Here is a 19720-nt window from a genome sequence, read left to right on the forward strand (position 1 = left end):
AAAGAAACACTTGATTGTGTCAGGCTTTGACTATCATTTTAGTCACCAAAAACACTTGCATTTAAACGTGCTACTTGACATTCCACTCAGGGCTTAGGGGGGAAATGTCTTTTCACGGAGTTTGTCAAAAGTAAAATTAATTAATTAATTAATTTTTAAAAAGTTTAGAAAGTACAAATACTTCACAAGAAATTGGCAGCCCAAGCCTATTAGATCTCCTTTGAAGTGAAATTACTTTGTGTCCCTATTTTGTAGGTTCACAAAAATACATTCTAAGGAAGACAAGCAGCCAAATGTTTCTTTAACCACGACTGACAGAAATGGAAAGTTTGCACAGGTTTTGATGTGTAATGTTTTCTCCTCTCAAACAAGGCCAATAAAATACGAATGTGCTTATAATATTTCTAATAAGAAGCCATATTTTCTACATTTATTGCATCACCATTCATACTGAACAAGGGGAAAAGAAAATTGAATTTGTTTTTTCTTGTGTTTTTATGATATATAACAAAGGCATAAGACTCTCTTTCCAGAAGATTCCATAGCATCATAGAAACATAGGGTTAGAAGGGACCGCAAGGGTCATCGAGTCCAGTGGTTCTCAACTGGGGATCTGGGGCACCCTACAGAGTCAGGAGCAGATTTCAGGGGGTCTGCCACAATAATCCAGAGAGCAGGGCCAGTGTTAGCCTCACTGGGGTCCACAGCAGAAAGCCGAAGCCCAAGCCCCACTGCCTGAGACTGAAGCAACTTACCTTTGTAGGACTCCCTATGGCATGGGGCCCCGAGCAGTTGCCCTGCCTGCCTGCCTGCCATGCCCTAATGCCAATCCTAGCTTTTAATCTACTGGATACGCAGAAATATAGGTGTTGTGGTACATGTGGGACATGGAATTTGTATAGCATGTCGGGGGGGGCGGGGTGGCTCTGAAAGAAAATGGTTGAGAACTGCTGATCTAGCCTAACCCCCTGCCAGGATGCAGGATTTTTTGTGTCTAAACCATCCAAGACAGATGGCTATCCAGCCTCCTTTGGAAAATCTCCAGTCCTCCAGTGAAGGAGCTTCCATGACCTCCCTAGGCAGTTTGCTCCTTTGTCCTACTGTTCCTACAGTTAGGAAGTTTTTCATGAGATTTAATCTAAATCTGCTATGCTGTAGTTTGAACCCATTGCCTCTTGTCCTGCCCTTTGTGGCAAAAAAGAACAACATTTCTCCATCTTTTTTATGGCAGCCTTTCAAGTATCTGAAGATCATTATCATATCCCCCATTAATCTCCTCTTTTCCAAACTAAACATACCCAGTTCCTTTAGCCTTTGCTCAGATGGCTTGCATTCCATCCCTTTGATCATCTTTGTTGTTTGCCTCTGGATTCTTTCCAGTTTCTCTACATCCTTTCGGTACATTGGTGAATAAAATTGGACACAGTACTCCAGCTGAGGCCTAACCAGCCCTGAGTAGAGCGGTACTATCACCTCCTGTGACTTGCATGCTATGCCTCTGTTAATGCAACCTGAAATAACATTTGTTTTGTTTGCAACAGCATCACATTGCTGACTCATGTTGAGGTTGTGATCCACCACAACTCCCAGATCCTTCTCAACAGTGCTGCTGCCATGCCAGTTTTCCCCCATTCTGTGCCTGTGCTTTTGGTTTTACTTCCCTAAGTGTAGCACCTTACATTTGTCTTTGTTGAATTTCATTTTGTCGTCTATAGCCCAGTTCTCTAATTCATCAAAATCCCTTTGAATTTTAACTCTGCCCTCCAAAGTGTTTGCAGCACCCCTCCCAGCTTTGTATTATCTGCAAATTTGATCATTATGCTCTCTATTCTTACATCCAGATCATTAATAAAGATGTTAAATAACACCGGACCCAGGAAAGATCCCTGTGGAACCCCACTTGAGACCTCCCTCCAATCTGACATCATTCCATTAATAGTTACTCTTTGTTTGCGATGGTTTAACCAATTATTTATCCACTTAATGGTAGTTCCACCAAGCCTGCATTTGTCCAGCTTATTCATCAGAATGTCATGTTGGACTGCACCAAAAACCTTACTAAAGTCCAGGTATATTATGTCCACTGCATTCCCCCTATCTGCCAAACCAGTTACCCTGTCAAAGAAGGAAAACAAGCTATTCTGCTTGTTTGTTATGGGGTACTGAAGCTAACCTAATTTTACAAATCTTTTCTCTTCTACTTATTCATTAAAAGTACGAGGTATGTACAGTACTTTTATCATCTAAAAGAATACATTACTAGGGTGCACTGGGAGTCTCACTACAGTTTGTCTCACTGTTTCTTTGTATTTCCCCATCAGCGTGTCTACATCTAATTGTTGTCTCTATTCTTATACTAAGACTGTAAGCTTTTGGGGGCGTAAGGACCATCTTTTTTGTTCTGTTTGTATAACCCCTAGCACAATGGTCCATGACTGAGGCTCATGGGCACTATGGTAATAAAGGACTATCAACATTTATATAACAAAGACACTGAATTAAAATGGCTAGCGTAGAATTGTTCCACTTTTCTCCCAGAAACAGTGATGATTTCTGCCTTAGCTATAAGTGATATAAACCCTGTGTGATGAAGCGGGGGATTTTCTTGTTTTTTTCAATGGTTTGCATGCAGAGGGCGTGGGACTCAGTTTCCCTGGGTGTTACTGGTTTAACGAGGAGATGGGAGAGGGAGTTTGTTGTTACAGATGACCAGCGATGGAACTTGGGACCCCAGCCAATGGCCTGGAGAATGGATACCCCAGCGACTGGTGACCTGGGGACCGGGAGGCCAGCTTAGGAGTCACAGCCGGTTCTGGCCAGTGGGAGGGCAACGGGCTGTGGAGAGAGGACCCTGGTGACCTGACCAGCCAGTTGGGAACAAAGGATGGCTGAGAGGAGAGGAAGCCCAGGCGACCCTGTTTACCTGGATAGAAGACAATGGACAGAGGCAGGGCTTCGAGGCAGATGATATCAGATGCCCAGCTGGGTCTCGGGACTGGGGAGAGAGAGCAGGCAGAGCCCACCCGGATGCAGGAGAGACCTAGATGTACTGTGCTGAGGGAGGCCAGGACTGAGGGCCCTGAGCATTTCCTATGCTGGGTTCAGACGCTCAATAAACCCTCCTGTTTTATGCTGGCTGAGAGTCGCTCCGGTCTGGAGAACAGGGTTGCATTATTCCTTCTGGAAGTGGAGGCTCCAGGGGTCCAGAGCAAGTGGACTCCCTGAGGACGCCCACAGCAAGAGAGGCATACTAAGGCTCAGAGAGGTACGGTTCCAGGAGGCGGAGGGGCTTAACCCCAGAGAGAGAGTGGATCTCCAAGAAGGGCTGTCACACTAAAGGGGGTTCCCCCCAGGGACCATATGGGGCCAAGAGTGGGCATGACTTGGGAGTCTGTGATACCCCACATACAATCATATTTCAGTGTAAATCTAAACTATTTTTTCTTATCTTGGAAACAGGACAAAATCTAGGGTTGCATTCAGAGGGAAAATGAAAGCATGCATTTCAAATAGAAATTATAGCTTAAACTCTGTTAGAAGAATTAAGAATTAAATAAAAATAAAGCATGCCAAACTAATTTAATCAAAGAAATTCTGTCAAATTGCAATGAGCATATAATTTTGGATAATGGGGGATAATTGAAAATTAGCCATAAACATTTTACTTCCACTTAACGTAAGCGAGCAATGAAATACACTGAAATCTTTTCTTCTCTTTTCGTGAACCTCAGTGATAAGGTTCATTGACTATGATACTACAAACCAGCTTTGTAGGTATATGCCAATGTGGAATGCCTAGGATTTAATAATCCCATTACTTACATTGCAATTACACTAGAGTGGATAGGAAAATGTAAGCCTTGCTTGGCTTAGTAAAGATAAGCAGTGTGATTCTTTGGAGATTTCAATTAGACCTAAGCTTCCACTGATGAAAAAGTCTATACTGAATAATGTACAGTGTTTATCATTAGGCAACATTAGCATATTTTAGCTATTAAAGTTATTGCTGTGGAATTATTCCAAGATTCAGCATTACAGGTCATGTTGGAGAATGCAAGCTATTCAAATCAATTTTACCCAGGAATCTTGGGCTGGGATTTTCAAAGGAGTCTAAGGCACCAAATCCCACTGCTTTTCCCTTAGGCTCTGGAAAATCCCAGCTTAAAATAATGCCCCTGTAGACTGGAAAGCACCGTTTTCTACAATGGATTGAGTTATTTTAAATTTAACTAATTACCTTTTCTGCTATCATAAAGTCATAGCGGAGCGACTCCCGGGTACAAATGGCTCCCAGCAAGAAAACAAAGACTATATATAGAAACCACCTGCAAACAACAGAGAGAGACACCATTTGTTCCCAAAACAATGAGTTCATTGGGCATTTTTACTATCATGAAGGCCTGAAGAAATTCAGCTACTTACAGTGACCACCATTTAAAAGCTTCACAAATAATTGACATTACTGCAATACTTGTATTCCCTGTTCTAAAAGTTAGGGAGTAGCATAGTAGCATTGCCTACATGCAAAGGCAAAAGTGTAAAGTGATAAGCAGCAACTGCTATATGCTGCTTTCCCTTTATTTTTTTAAGTAGTTTATGTTTATCACAGTATTGTACTGTATTTTTTTTTTTTTTTTTTGGTCTCTACTGCTGCCTGACTGCGTACTTCTGGTTCCAAATGAGGGGTGTGGTTGATTGGTCAGTTCATATCTGTGGTATTTGTAACTCTGAGGTTCTATTGTATGTGAAAAATGGCCTCAGAGAGAACTACTAGATGCGAAATGTCTGAAATAGGGAAATGAGTCAATGTAAATGGACATCTTCCTTCAATCCCTCCTTAAAACTCACCTTTTCCTAAATGCCTGCAAGTGGGCATGCCAAGTCTGCGGCATATTATATTAAATGTGATTGCCTCACTTCTACCTTGTCCTTCCTGCATCTGTCTGAGGGTAGGCCGCCCAGACAGAGATGTAGCCTTCCACAAATCACTACATCCCACCATGCACAAGCAGGTAGGAATTGTTGGGGCAGGGCAGGGAATTGAGGGACCCTAGGCTCCATCCCCCACAATGCACCAGCCAGAGTAACAGCACTGGTTCTCCTCAGGGTGTACACTGTGCCAGGTAACAAATCTCAGTGACACAATCTGCCTCTCTGTCCCAAGGGACAACAGAGCAACCCACTGCCACGTGCATGGGGCAGTTGGAATTTAGCCAGCCCAGAACGATGTGTAAAATGCCTGGGGCCCAAATGACGCCAATGTTCTTTTTTAAGCCTCGGGAATGACCTTCCACGCTTCATGCAAGGTTAATCCCCAAGACTGTGTACCAGGCAATTACAAGCCTTCAAAATCATCCCACCGATAAAACGTTACCCTTTATGGCTGAGAGAGGAAATATTACCATCACACACACTGCATAAAAAAAAAAAACTGGTCACATTACCATGCAAAAACTGATCAGGATGAGAAATGACATACAAAGAACACAGTGTCACATTCACTATGGGTTTGCCACCAGAAGGGCTCCTTTCATCTGATGCTATGTCTACACAGCAGCTGGGAGTGTGCTTTCCAGCTCGGATACACAGAGGCGCGAGCTCAGCTTGAACTAGTGCACTAAATATTTCAGTGTGGACACAGTTAGACTAGCCCGCCTGACCTCCGAGGTGTGCACACAGGTAGCTAGCCTGATCCACCTCCCATCCCGCCATGGCCACACTGCTGTTTCTAGCGCGTTAGCTTGAGCAAAGCTAGTGCGACTGTCTACCAGCACTGGGAAGCACCCTCCCAGCTGCTGTGAGGATAAACCCTAAGTCATTCTTAATAAAAAAGTACTTGAGAAATTTAGCTGCAACACGTGAGCTAATATAAATAAACGACTCAGCCTGTTTCTTTAGAAGGCTTGTAATTTTTCTTTTCTTAAAAAACCCTAAATCCAACAATTTTGAAATCTACTCCAGAGTAGTCCAATTTGACAATTCTAGAGTTAATACACATTCTGTATTAGGAAATGGGCCCGAGGGGTGGAGAAGAATTGATTATATCCGCATTAATGAATCTCTTCACTAAAACCATCCAGAGTAGGAGTAGGTAATAGATGATAATTTGAACAAGAGCCAGACTGTAATTTTCCAGATGGGTGAGTAATAAAAGGTTGACTGGAATACGAAATAGATTGGTCACATCCAGGGCACACTCTAAACAGAAAGTAAATTCTTTTCACTCTCTTTCAAGCGACTTACGAAATGCCGATAGCTGCCAGAGACCCGAGTGGGATGCTGGCCACAGGCTTCTGGAGGTCTCCACTCATATTAAACCCAGCCATCACACCTGCATTTTGTAGACAAAGATAAACATAATTTGGAATTAGATCATTTATCGATCATGTCAGAACTGCAGCTATACTTTGTCACGTCGCTGATGCAAACACTATTTGCCCCATAGCCGTAGCTTTGTAAGTAAGTAACCATTCAACCCTGTATCCAATGGTAACAAGCTACCAAAAACATGCCCACAAAGGACCCTTTGTTCAGACTGGACAATGACATGAGAAAAAAAGCATGAATTTAAACAAAAACGTCTTATCTTAATACAAACATCACAGGAAACAGTGTTGTTCAATTGTCAATAGAAAAGTGCTGCCATTCATCCCAGTGTCCAGTCAACAGGCCGTATTACCCAGCTCTGACACATGCAGTTAGACCCAGAGAGATGATAGGTTCTTACATCCAGGAGAGACAATCTTTATTATAAAATGGCTTGTACTGTCTGTGTCTACCAACGATGCCACGCACATTTAACAGATAGAGAATAATAATACTGTGCAGGCATATGGCATCTCCCATCCAGGAATCTACTTTGCAGATGTCAGTTAAAGCTCATGACACCCTGGTGAGATAGGCATTATCTCTAGCTTGCAGATAGGGAAACTGAAGCTCTGAGAGGTTAAGTGTTAAGCCCGAAGTCATACAGAAAGCACATGGTAGAACTGAGGACAATCTAACTAAACTGTTGTAATTATTTATATGCCAGTAGTTCCCAGAGGCCCCAGCTGGGATCCCGAGGCAATAGACACATAGAAATACATAGTACGGGACAGACTCTACCCCACAAAGTTTACAATCTAAATAGACATGACAGACAAAAGGATAGAAGAAAGGGAGAATTATCCCCCAGTTTTCAGCTTGGCAAAGGGAGGCACAAAGGGATTAAGTAACTGGCCCACAGTGCCTGAGTCTCGGTTCAGTGCCCATAAGCACAATACCATCCTTCCTGGTCAAAATAGCTTTTTCACACTTCCTAGAAGTATTCAGATACTGGTAAAGAGAAAAGTAGCCATGTTACTTTAAAAACATGATGAGAATTTGGACAATTAGTGTACTATTAGTAGTGTACTATTGGTTGTGCACTACTATTAGTAGTACACTATCAGTGTACTACTATTCTTCAGTGTACAATTAGTGTACTTATCCCCATACACCACCGTGAAGTAAGGAAATATTATTATCCCCATTTCACAGATGGGAAACTGAGTGGTCAAATGACTTGCCCAAGGTTGTACAGGAAGTCTGTGGCAGAGCAGGAAATTGACCCTGAGTCAGTTCCAGGATAGCACCCTAACTACTGAACTTCCTTCCTCCTCAGTGATGTTCAACTCATTTCCATGCAAAGTGTTTGGAAGGTGTCCCTTGCAGACTGTAGTCTGCTGGCACGGCAATGACTAGTTGCCTTTGTTGTGGGGTTTTTGCCAAGATGAATTGCTCCTGTCTAGCCTTCGGCTCAGGATGAAATGCCACACAAGGGCCAATCACTTCATGGGAGCGCCTTAAAATGGCACCGGCTTGCTGAATTGGAGCCTGTCATCACTTATTCACCACCCAAACTCTGACTTCATCATTCCTGTGCAGCATTAGTTTCCCGTCTGTGAAATGGGGATAATAATACTTCCTTACTTCACAATGGTGTATGGGGATAAGTACGCTAATTACTTTGAGCCACTCTGATAGTACAGCAATGGGGCCACATAAGTATGATAGATAGATTAGATAGTGTACAAGAGTTAATGTGGGCATCATCAACCACAGATGCCAATACAGCCTCCTCTATACGACACAGAGGCCTCAGATCTTACTGAAGAGGACCAAGGAAGTTCAGGAGTCACAGGTGGTGTCTTGCTGTTTTATTCTCAATCACCTTGTCCACAAAGGACATGTTACAGACAGGGTGATAGCTGGAGAAGATTAGCATCAAGAAGTGCTTTCCCGAGTAGCAGGTCCAACTCTTTTCAAAGAAGCAGCAACCTGCTTACCCTTAATAATAAAGTGCTCCTTCCCTGTTAAATACAAGAAAGAATGAGTCTGATCTGAAAGCAGTAGGGTGGAGTGCTCTCAAAAATTCTAGCTCTCAACAAGAAAAACTGTCCAAAAAATCAACTTGAGAAGCTGGGACATTTCTCTCCTCCAGACATAGATCAGCCCCCATGGAATCATTCATCCCCCTCCAAATTTGAACAATCTTATCTGCAGATTGTTCTCAGAGAGAATTACCCATGTCTCTGTTTCAATCCGATAGCAGCCTCGATTTTCCACACAGACCCATTATCTCACAAAGCAGATAACGGCAAGGCTGCTGGGCAAGGCAGGATAAAAACGTGGTCAATTCAGCCAGGAAACCAAGGGAGTATCGAGACAGCCTGTACATCACAACTACGCCCAATGTAATCCTATTCTGGGAATTATCCATGGGATGGACACATGAAAACTTTTGCAGAAGGGTACTACCTACATCATAGGTCAGAGACAATCAACAGCTACACCACCTCCAGTTTATAACTTAACCACCTATGATTTATCATATATCACTGTCATAAAACCAAGATTTTTACATTTTCTAGTACATTACATTATAAATCAAGGTAGAGAGCAAGGGCCCTTTCCATTCCTCGTCTCCTTCATTCCTTCTGGAGATGGGGAATGGAAAATACCAGATAAGTGTTCATTTTTAAAAGGGGCCAAATTCTTTGCTCATGTACATTGGCACCACTCCACAGCCTTAGTGGAGCTGTGCCAGTCTGCAGATTATATAGCCCAAGACTTCTAAATCTATTTGCTGTCACTTTGAAACACCAGATGCAGTTTATTCCAGAATTCAGTTTCAATGCAAAGATATTTCACACTAAAATGACCTCAAGAGGTAAGTTACTTACTTTGTTGTCACTGGAGTTCTTTGAGATGTATGGTCCCCATCTGTATTCCATTGTGGGTACACATGTGCTTCCTGTGCCTGAGATTGGAGAATTTTTGCAAGCAGTGTCCATTGGTTCACACCTGTGTCCCTACTCCCCTCCTGCTCTGCATGGAGGGCATAAGGGGCGGATCGACCGCTTCTTCAGTTCCTTCTCCACCACAAATCATGCCAAGATCGGAAGCAGAGTGGGTAGTGAAATACAGATAGGGACCATGCCTCTTGAAGAACTCCAGTTACAACAAGGTAAGTAACGTTACCTTTCCTTTCTTCTTTGAGTGCTGGTCCTTATGTGTATTCCACTGTGGGTGACTGACAAGCCGTCCTTAGAGAGAAGAAGGGTGCAAGGATGCAGGTGGTATAGCTGCTTGTAGAACTTCTGCCCAAAGGATGCATCAGTGGAGGACTCTTGGGCCATGGCATAATGCCTCATTGCCCTGAAAATGTCAAGCAGGGGACCTCTTGAAGTGATGCTACTGAGGCCGCTTGTATCTTGTAGAGTGTGCCCTTACTACATGTCGGGGAGGAAGCTGTGCCATCTGGTAACAGAGTTAAGGATATACCTGAAGAGCTACTTAGAGACCCTCTGAGAGGATACAGCTTGACCTCAAAGCTGTTCTGCTATGGCAATGAAAAATTTAGGTGACTTTCTAATGGGTTTTGTTCCCGGCAGGTAAAATGCCAATGTCGGTGCTCATTGCATGTCGAGGGAAGACCCTGCGAGTGGCTACTAGACCAAATGGAAACGCTCCATCTTGATAGTGATTGGGACTCACCATAAACCTGAGGAATCTTCTGCAGGAAGGGCAAATATCCATGTGAAAGCATGCATCTTTCACAGTGAGAACCACGGGTTCTTTTCCAGAGATGGTATCATTGATGCCACTGTAACCACACACAAAATTTTAGTTTGTGAATAAAAATGTCAAGGTGTTGCAAGTTGAGAATGGGTCTCAACTCTCCCTTCTTTTTGGGAACTAGGACATATTTTGAATAGAATCCTTTTCCCTGATGCTGAAGAGGTACCTGCTCTATTGCTCCCTGCTGAAGGCGGGATTTTATCCCCTGGGAGGAGGATCTCCTGGTGAGAATGATCCCTGGAAAGGGACAAGGAAGGGGGTTTTGAGGGGGGTAGGGAAACTCTATGGTATAGCTGGAATGGATGATATCCAGCAAACATTTGATGTTATTGCCCTTCAACTGTGGGAAAAGAGTGCTAGGCAGCCACCAAAGGAGATCTAGGGATTAGGTGGAGATGGCACCAACAGTAGTTCACAGTTTCGGAGTGTCTTGTCAAAAGTAGCCTTTGGAGATTGGGTTAATGTGACTGAAGTGGAAGGTGCAGAGTATCCTGGCCCTTGCACCCTCTGCCTTTTATGAAGAGGTTCATAAGAGCGGTGATGGTAACTGCTTATTGTATTTCCTCTGGTGGATATATACCGAGAGTGGAGGGTTGCCATGGAGTCCTTTAGCAAGTGCAAGTTTTATCTGTCTTTTCATGGAGAAGACAGGTCTCATAGAAGGACAAGTCTTCTACAGTGTTCTGGACCTCCCTGGCAAACCCTAGAGCGTAGCCATGATTCCCAGGCAATGGCAATAGCCATTGATCTTGACGTGGTGCAGGCTGCATCAGCCGCAGATTGTAATGAAGTCATTGCCACCAGTTTGTCGTCATCAATAAGAGCCTGCAAGTGAGCCCTGTCCCTCTGGGGCAATTTGTCCCTGAAATCTATAAACTTTTAATAATGCAGAAAATCATACTTAGCCAAAAGCAATTGACAATTCAATACACTAAACTGCAGGCTTGTAGATGTAAACACCGTCCTCCCCAGCTGGTCCACACACTTGGCCTCCTTATGGGTGTTGCTGCCTGGATCTCTCTGTGGCAACCTGAACAACTACGGAGCTCAGGACCGGGTGGGTAAATAGAAACTCTGCTCTGTTTGTGGGACAACGTCATGTTTCTCTGCCCTCTTGGAAGTAGGGATACATGTTACCAGTGCATGCCATACAGTCCTATCTAGCTGGATGCCAGGGGTTGCAGGAGGTCTAGGAACTTATGTTGTGTGTCCTGGACCTCCTCTAAGGAGATTTGGAATTCTTCTGCCACCTTTGGTAGCAGCTCCAGGAGTTGCTGGTCATCTCGAGGGGACAGCAAAGCTGGAGAGACCGCCTCATCGGCAGATGAGGAAGATACCTTTGTCAGTACTAGCAGAACTGGTAGATTCAGCTCATAGTCTTCCTCTTCTTTAGGGTCAGGAGGAAGTTTTGGTTGCTGATGTGACGGGCTGCTGGTGGGGTTTGCAGGCAGTAACCGGACTTTTGGTGTCCAGTCAGAAGTACTGACTGAACACCCTACAGACCACTTTTGACCAGACTTTCCGGTCAAAAACTGGGTACCAGGCAACCTAGCCTAACTGTAAAACTAGACTAACTCCACTCCCATCACTGGAGTCATAACACTGAAAATTCAGAAAAACTGAGAACAGAATTTGGACCATGGCCTTAAATTTTATTTTTTTAATGAAATCCCCAGAAAGTACAATTTACTCAGCTTCACTTCAGAAAGACAAGGTGGGTGAGGTAATATTTTTTATTGGACCAACTTCTGTTGGTGAAAGAGACAAGCTTTGTAGCTACACAGAGCTCTTCCTCAGTTCTGGGAAAGGTACTGTGAATGTCACACCCAAATACAAGGTGGAATACATTGTTTATCATAAGTAGTTAACACATAATCTAAGAAACAATTCAAGGTGAGGTGGCCAATTAACACCGCTGCAGTCAAAGGACAAAAAATACAGATTAGTGGGTTACAGGTTGTTGTGATAAGCCATAAATCTAGTGTCTTTATTAAAACCATGATTTTTAGTGTCTACGAACTTACGGATTTAAGCTCTCAGGCTCATCTTCTGAAAGTGTTGTGCAGGTTTCGATTGAGGATGAGGACTGAGAGGTCAGATATGGAGTGACTGCTCTGTGAAAAGTGTTCGCTCACAGATGGTAGGATACACAGGGACTCACACATAATTGGAGCCTCACTTATCATTACACACAGCAACAGAGTTTCCTAAGTATCACTTAAATGATACATATCCAGTCTCTAATGTTAATTTACGTGTGTGGCTTTCTAGTATTAATAACTGATTTATTAAAGGCTGGCGTTTGGAAAGAACTTTCCATTACTCAAATCCTCTACTTCTATACTAGGACAGTGGTTTTCACCCTTTTTTCGTTTGCAGATTGCTACAAAATTTCGAATGGAGTGCGGACCCCCATTGGAAATCTTAGACATAGTCTGCGGACCCCCAGGGGTCCATGGACCATAGACTGAAAACCTCTGTTCTATGGTAACAACAACCTTTCAAAGACCCCTTAGATGTAGTGCCACCACACGTGGAAAACCACTGCCCTGTGACAATTGTCTCGCTCTGGGACAGTTCCAATATCCAATCCCCACTAAGTCCCCAACATACAGAACTCCACAAACCGCTTCTCCTCCACAAAGCGTACCCTAACCACTATTAATTGCTGAATCTGAACTTGAACTCTCATGGTGTCTTCCTATGAAGCTCCTCTTCACTCACAGATGTAAATCCCTCCATTTCCAGCAGAGAGAGGGTTCATTCAGGAGAGAGAGGGGTCTGTATCACCCATCACAAAATCCTCAAGTTAGAAGCTGAGGACTAGCACCCTTTGCACTCTGATAGACTGCCCCCCCCCCCACGTGGCAGAACCTTCTAGTTCCAAGATTATTTCACTTCTATTATTAAAGAGTCATCATCTCAAAAACTCTCTCCTGCCAGTTCAACTGGTCTGACTCTACAGGTGGCATCCTATCCAAACACCCCTGCTCTCTACCCCCTGACCATCCCTCTGGGACCCCACCCCTAACCAATTTTCCCTGCTCCCCACCCCCTGACCACCCCTGGGACCCCCACCTCTCTCCAACCCTCCCTGCTCTCCCCGCTCCACGTTACCTGTGGGATGGGGGAAAGGGGAGCTCAGTCCTTTCCCTGTGCGTTTCCCCTGCTCGTTTGGCTGCTCTCCCTGGCAGTCGGGCAGGGCTCGCTCCCTGTCTGGGCTTAGCTGCTGGGGACAGGGCCCAAGCACGATGGGGTGGAGGGGGGCCCTGGCTTGCTCTGCCCCTGTCCCCGGCAGCAGGGCCCAAGCCCCTTGGCCGCCCCTCTGCAACCCTCCCTGATCCAGCCCCCCACCAGAACTCCCCCTGCTCCCTGTCCCCTGACCGCACCACCCTGGAGCACCAGGTCTGGCGGCGCTATAGCTGTGCCGCCTGGCTGGAGCTGCAGCCATGTTGCCCAGGCACTGGGGGACTGTGACTGCGAGGGAGGCAGGGAGGAAGGGGAGCAGAATGGGAGGGGCCAGGAGCTAGCCTCCGCCCAGCACACCGCGCTGCCGGGGAGTTGGACTGGCTCCTCCGCAAGCCTGTCCTGACCCCGCTCCGTGGCAGGAGCTCGGGGGCCAGAGGGAAGGGTCCTGCAGGCCGGATATGGCCCATGGGCTGTAGTTTTCCCCCCTCTGGTCTACACTGAGGCACTACAGTGGTGCAGTTGCAGTGCTGTGGTGCTTTAAGTATAGACACACCAGGAGCCTGGGTGTGCCTGAGGCTTGGTCTACATTAGCAACTTATGTCCGTATAACTACGTCACTCAGGGTTGTGGAAAATCCACACCCCTGTGCAATGCAGTTATACTGACCTAACTTCACTGAGGAGCTACAGTGGCTCAGCTGCATGGGTGCAGCTGTGCCGGTCCAGCATGTTAAATGTAGACAAGGCCTCAATTCCCCGTACTTCCTTACTCCCATCTCTTTTCTTGTCTAAACATACTGCAAGTTCTTCCGGGCAAATTCTTCTGTACGTACTGCACCTAACACACTGGTACCTGGATGGGCCCTCTATGCACTGCTCTAATACAAACAGGAATGGGAGTAAGATCACACAATCACCACTGGCACATTGCTACTGCCAGGGAATTGTTTAAACCCTCCGAATAACTGACTAACCAAAATGAGGGAAGTCGTGCGTAGCAACCCAATTAATTATACTGTACATTGCAAAAAGCTGTATTTTAAGAGACTCTTGAGTATTATTACTGGTATTACAACTGCTAACCAATGAAATAATAAACTGCTGGAGCTTTAAATAAGTTCTGTCTATTAGCTTTGGCTTTCCCAGCTGCCAAGAACCAGCAGCGATGAAGAACCATTTAATAACACGAAGGCTAATTTTCTTTGCAGCTTTGTCATAAATACAGTGGAACCTCAGAGTTATGAACATCTCAGGAATGGGGGTTGTTCGTAACTCTGAACAAAACGGTACGGTGGTTCTTTCAAAAGTTTACAACTGAACATTGACTTATGCGGTAAACCCAGAACAAACAGCTACAAGGGGGGGGAGGGTAGCAATTAGTCCCAGGGGGTTAAAAGGACCCTCCCTATCCAATGAGGAGAGATAACCAAGGGGCAATAAGGTTCAGCTGGAAAAGGGGCTGCTAGGGAACCAATTAGGTTCAGCTGACTCCAACTACTTGAGACCTTTTTAAAACCTCCCCTGGGTGGAAGGAGGAGGAGTGTGAGGGAGTGAGAGGAGAAGAGAAGCTGCCAGTAGGCTGTTTGCAGCAAGACACCAAACCTTCCCAGTAGGGAGGCTGCACTCCCTCCCCAGAAGGGAAGAAAAACATGCACAAGGGACTGACTGAAGAGAGGAATAGCAGGACCCTGTGCTACCTATCAGGATTTGTCTTGCCCCAAACCTGAGTCTCCAAGGCTAAAAAGGACTGAGCCTGCTGAGGCGAACAAGGTATTTTGCCACACTTGGTGTCAGAAGTGGGATTTGGTGAGTGAGTAAGGCTCTGTGGCAAGCCATCTCAGAGCAAGGTAAATCACCCCCCCCAAAAATGAAGGATGTACTGAAGGCATTGAAACAAGCCACTGCGGCCCAACAAGAGGCTACCAGGGTACAGATGGCTGCCCAGCAAGAGTCAGTACGCGTCCAACAAGAGATGAACCAATTACTGATGAACCAGGTGGCCCAAGATCGAGCCACCCTGAATGAAGTAGTGAACCAGTTAAAAGCCCTGACCACGCTGACGCATGGGCCCCAGGGGGCCTGGCCACTGCAGGCAAGCAACTATTTACAGAAGATGACTACGGACGATGATATAGAGGCATATCTCCTCGCCTTCAATAGGACAGCATTGTGGGAGGCCTGGCCCCAAGACCAGTGGGCAGGTATCCTGGCTCCATTTCTCTGTGGGGAGCTCCAGAAGGCCTATTTTGACATGACCACAGAGACAGCTATGGATTACTCCCAGCTGAAGGTGGAAATTCTGGCAAGATCAGGTGTGACGCCAGCCATACGGGCCCAGCGCTTCCACGAGTGGAAATACCGGGACAGCAAACCGCCGAGGTCCCAGCTATTTGATTTAATCCACCTCGCCTGGAAGTGGCTTCGCCCCGAGACCCATGGGCTGAAGAAGATAGTGGAAATCCACGTGTTGGATAGGTACATGACAGGGTTGCCGCCGGACATACAAGGGTGGGTCCGCCAAAACGATCCCTCCTCCTATGATGAACTAGTTGCCCTCATAGAGAAACACTTAGCAGCCCAAGAACTTTCTCGGACCACCGGGAAAGGAAAGCGCCAGAATCGGAGACAAGTCTCTGCACCAAGGCCCCGGTTTGCCCTAGCACCAGGCCGGACTATGGAGGGGAGGAAGGAGGCGGAAGAGCAGCCAGAGATCCCAGAGAGACTTGAGGATTGGGGGGAGAAAGGCTCGGAGGAGAAAGCCCAGTAGCCTGAAAAATCGGGGGCTGCCGCGAGCAGGGTACCGATGTTATGCATGTGGCGAATGGGGGCATATCACTGCCCAATGCCCAAATCTAGAAGAGCCCATGCAATGCGAACTGAGAGATATAGGGGGACCATGTGATCTAATAAGTATTATTATTTCTTACTAGACTAAGTAGGGTCTAGTAGGGATTGCGATGGTCCTTCGTAGATACACTAGACCCATTAAGATGAATGGTATAGAGACCACCGTGTTAGTAGACTCGGGAAGTGCAATCATGCTGGTCTCAGGAAAGCTGGTCGGGCAGGACCAACTACCCCGGGCCAAACGCTCAGGAATATCCTGTGTGCATGGGGATGTCAGTTACTACCCAACCATCCCCATAAAAATAGAAGTTCTCAGAAACCCCACTAAGGTGACGGTGCGAGTAGTTCCGAAACTCCCCTACCCAGTCCTTATCGGATGAGACTTCCTGGGATTTGATAGCCTACTCCCTGGGGAGAAGGTGGAAGAAAATAATGAACTCAGGATCCAGGGGGTGGCCCAGATAGATAACCACCCCCCACCCCCAGCCTTACATGAATTTGGCCAGGATTTGTTCTCCCCGCTGGGAAAGCCCAGGAAGACTTGGAGGGAACGGAGGGCGGATAAAAGGAGGGGAACGAGGATCTTGATCCAGTACCAGAAATCTATGCTTGTAGGGGAAAGAGGTGGCTCAACGGACAGCGGGGCGGGGCAGGTGATCAATGACCCAATCACCAGACCTAGTTCCCCGGGGGTTTTCCCCGAGGGGGAGACAGAGGTAGATCCCCCTGAGTTTGAGTTTGGACAAATGGGGACCTCACTCGGGACTTTTGGTCAGAATCAGGCCAATTATCCAATATACAGCAATATTCGTAAAGAAGGAGATGAGGTAAATGGGGTCCCCGTGGAGGGGAGAGTTAAGGGCCCAGGGCCATATTATGTGATTAAGGGTGATCTGCTATACAGAGTAGTCCGGGTCCAAGAGCAAGTCATAGAACAACTCTTGGTCCCACAGAAGCATCAGAGGGGCGTGATGGATCTGGCCCACAGCCATCTGTTCGGGGGCCATCTAGGGGTAGATAAGACCCTTGATCAGATTCTGCAGAGGTTTTTTTGGCCCGGCATTTATGCAGTGGTCCGGTGATATTGTACCTCCTGTGTGGAATGTCAGATACATGGGCCCTGACCACACCTAAGGGCCCCTTGGTACCTCTACCAATTATTGAAATCCCATTCGAGCGAATAGCTATGGACCTAGTAGGGCCATTGGAGAAGTCAGCCCGGGGTCATCAGTACATTCTGGTAGTACTAGATTATGCCACCCGAAATCCTGAGGCCATACCCGTACGGAACACTATGTCCAAGACCACAGCCAAAGAATTAGTCCGGATTTTTTCCAGAGTAGGGATACCTAAAGAGATCCTGACGGACCAAGGGACCCCCTTTGTGTCTAAGTTAATGAAGGACCTACGTACAATGCTCCATATACGGACCCTCAGGACATCAGTTTATCATCCCCAGACCGATGGTCTTGTCAAACGTTTCAATAGAACATTGAAGAATGTGCTACAGAAAGTGGTCAGTCGCGATGGGAAAGACTGGGACGCCCTGCTGCCTTACTTGCTGTTTGCTGTATGGGAGGTTCCCCAAGCTTCCACTGGATTCTCCCCATTCGAGCTATTATATGGTTGCCACCCCAGGGGCATACTGGACATGGCCAAAGAGGGCTGGGAAGAACAGCCGAACCTCGGGAGAAATGTCATTGAACATGTGTTGCAAATGAAAGACAGGATAGCTCAAGTCACCCCGCTTGTGCGCGAACACCTGGAGAAGGCCTAACGGGCCCAACGGACATACTACAATCGCCAAGCAATGACCCGGAAGTTCCAGGTGGGTATTAGTGCTCATAACCACAGCAGAGAGCAAGCTCCTGGCCAGGTGACAGGGGCCATATGAGATAATAGAAGCCATAGGAGAAGTCAACTATAAGGTCCAAAAGCCAGGTCGCCGGAAGCTGGAGCAGATCTACCATATAAACCTGCTGAAGCCATGGCAGGATAGAGAAGCGCATGTGGTTGCGCTAGGGGCACCATCCCCTAAAAGCGACCAGCCCGACCAAGTGCGACTATCCCCCGAGTTGACTCCGGAGCAACGATCTGAAGTGATCAGCCTGATTAAACGCAACCAGGATGTGTTCTCAGAAAAGCCAGGCAGGACTACTGAGGTTCACCATCACATCCTCACAGAGCCTGGAGTGAAGGTGAACGTCAAACCATACTGGATCCCGGAGGCCAAAGGAGAGGAGATCAGGACAGAGGTCAGGAAAATGCTGGCCTTAGGAGTCACTGAAGAATCTCATAGCCAATGGTCAAGCCCAGTGGTTTTAGTGCCTAAGCCGGATGGCAGCGTGAGGTTCTGCAACGACTTCCGAAAGCTGAATGAGGTGTCCCAGTTTGATGCGTACCCTATACCCCGGACAGATGAGCTAATTAACAGATTGGGAAAAGCACGGTTTATGTCTACCCTTGACCTGACCAAGGGCTGTTGGCAGATCCCCCTGGCCAAGGCTGACAAAGAGAAGACGGCCTTTGCTACTCCAGAGAGACTATATCAGTACACCTTCCTCCCCCTTGGGTTGCATAGGGTGCCCGCTACTTTCCAAAGGCTCATGGACAAACTGTTGCGACCACATGGCAAGTACGCGGTAGCCTACCTCGACGACGTTATCATATATAGCCGCATCTGGGGGACACACTTGGAGAAGGTGGAGGCAGTGCTGGATACCCTGAGGAAGGCGGGGCTGACAGCAAACCCCTCCAAGTGTTCGCTCGGATTAGCTGAAGCCAAATATCTCGGGTGTATAGTGGGATGGGGCGTCGGGAGGCCCCAACTCAACAAGTTAGAAGCTATACAGAAGTGGCTCCAACCACTCCGAAAAAAACAGATCAGAGCATTCCTGGGACTAGTGGGGTACTCTAGACGGTCCATTCCCCACTTTGCCACCAGGGCATGCCCATTAACGGACCTGACGAAAGCTCGGGGCCCAGACATAGTAAGATGGACGACCGCGGCTGAAGAGGCTTTTTCAGATCTAGGGACGGCCCTCTGCACTGACCCCATACTCGTGGCCCCAGACTGGGGGAAGGAGTTTATCCTACAAACCGACGCCTCTGATGGAGGGTTGAGGGCGGTACTTTCACAAATGGTCGGGGATGACGAACACCCCATCCTCTTCCTCAGTAGGAAGCTCCTGCCTAGGGAACAGAAATACGACGTTGTCAAAAAAGAATGCCTGGCGGTAAAATGAGCCGTAGAAAGCCTCCGCTACTATCTAGTGGGACGGAGGTTTACCCTTGTCACGGACCATGCCCCTCTGCAGTGGATGCACCAAAATAAAGACAAAAATGCCAGAGTGACGAGATGGTTCCTGTCACTTCAACTCTTCCACTTCAGAGTACAACATAGGTCTGGAATCCAACATGGCAATGCGGATGGCCTGTCGAGAGTGCACTGTTTGCCGACCCAAGTAGCCCAACCCCGCACTGTTGAGCGGGGGTGGGGGGGAGGCCATATGTGGTAAACCTAGCACAAACAGCTACGGGGAGGGCGGTAGTAATTAGTCCCAGGAGGTTAAAAGGCCCCT

The 19720-nt window shown here is 46.8% G+C and overlaps 1 protein-coding gene across 5 annotated transcripts in view; it reads right to left on the reverse strand.

The window, feature by feature from the left end:
- Positions 1 to 19720, reverse strand: part of SLC12A8 (solute carrier family 12 member 8) — a 99279-nt gene that overhangs the window by 25129 nt on the left and 54430 nt on the right. For all 5 annotated transcript variants that reach the window (XM_075117752.1, XM_075117753.1, XM_048868895.2 and 2 more), the window contains 2 exons: positions 6244 to 6331; positions 4238 to 4325 (listed from right to left, as the gene is read on the reverse strand). In XM_075117752.1, the coding sequence (XP_074973853.1) occupies positions 4238 to 4325; positions 6244 to 6331 (176 nt within the window). The remainder of the gene's footprint in view (positions 1 to 4237; positions 4326 to 6243; positions 6332 to 19720) is intronic.

Source organism: Caretta caretta, chromosome 11 (assembly GCF_965140235.1).
Source record: "Caretta caretta isolate rCarCar2 chromosome 11, rCarCar1.hap1, whole genome shotgun sequence".
In the NCBI taxonomy this organism is placed as follows: domain Eukaryota; kingdom Metazoa; phylum Chordata; order Testudines; family Cheloniidae; genus Caretta; species Caretta caretta.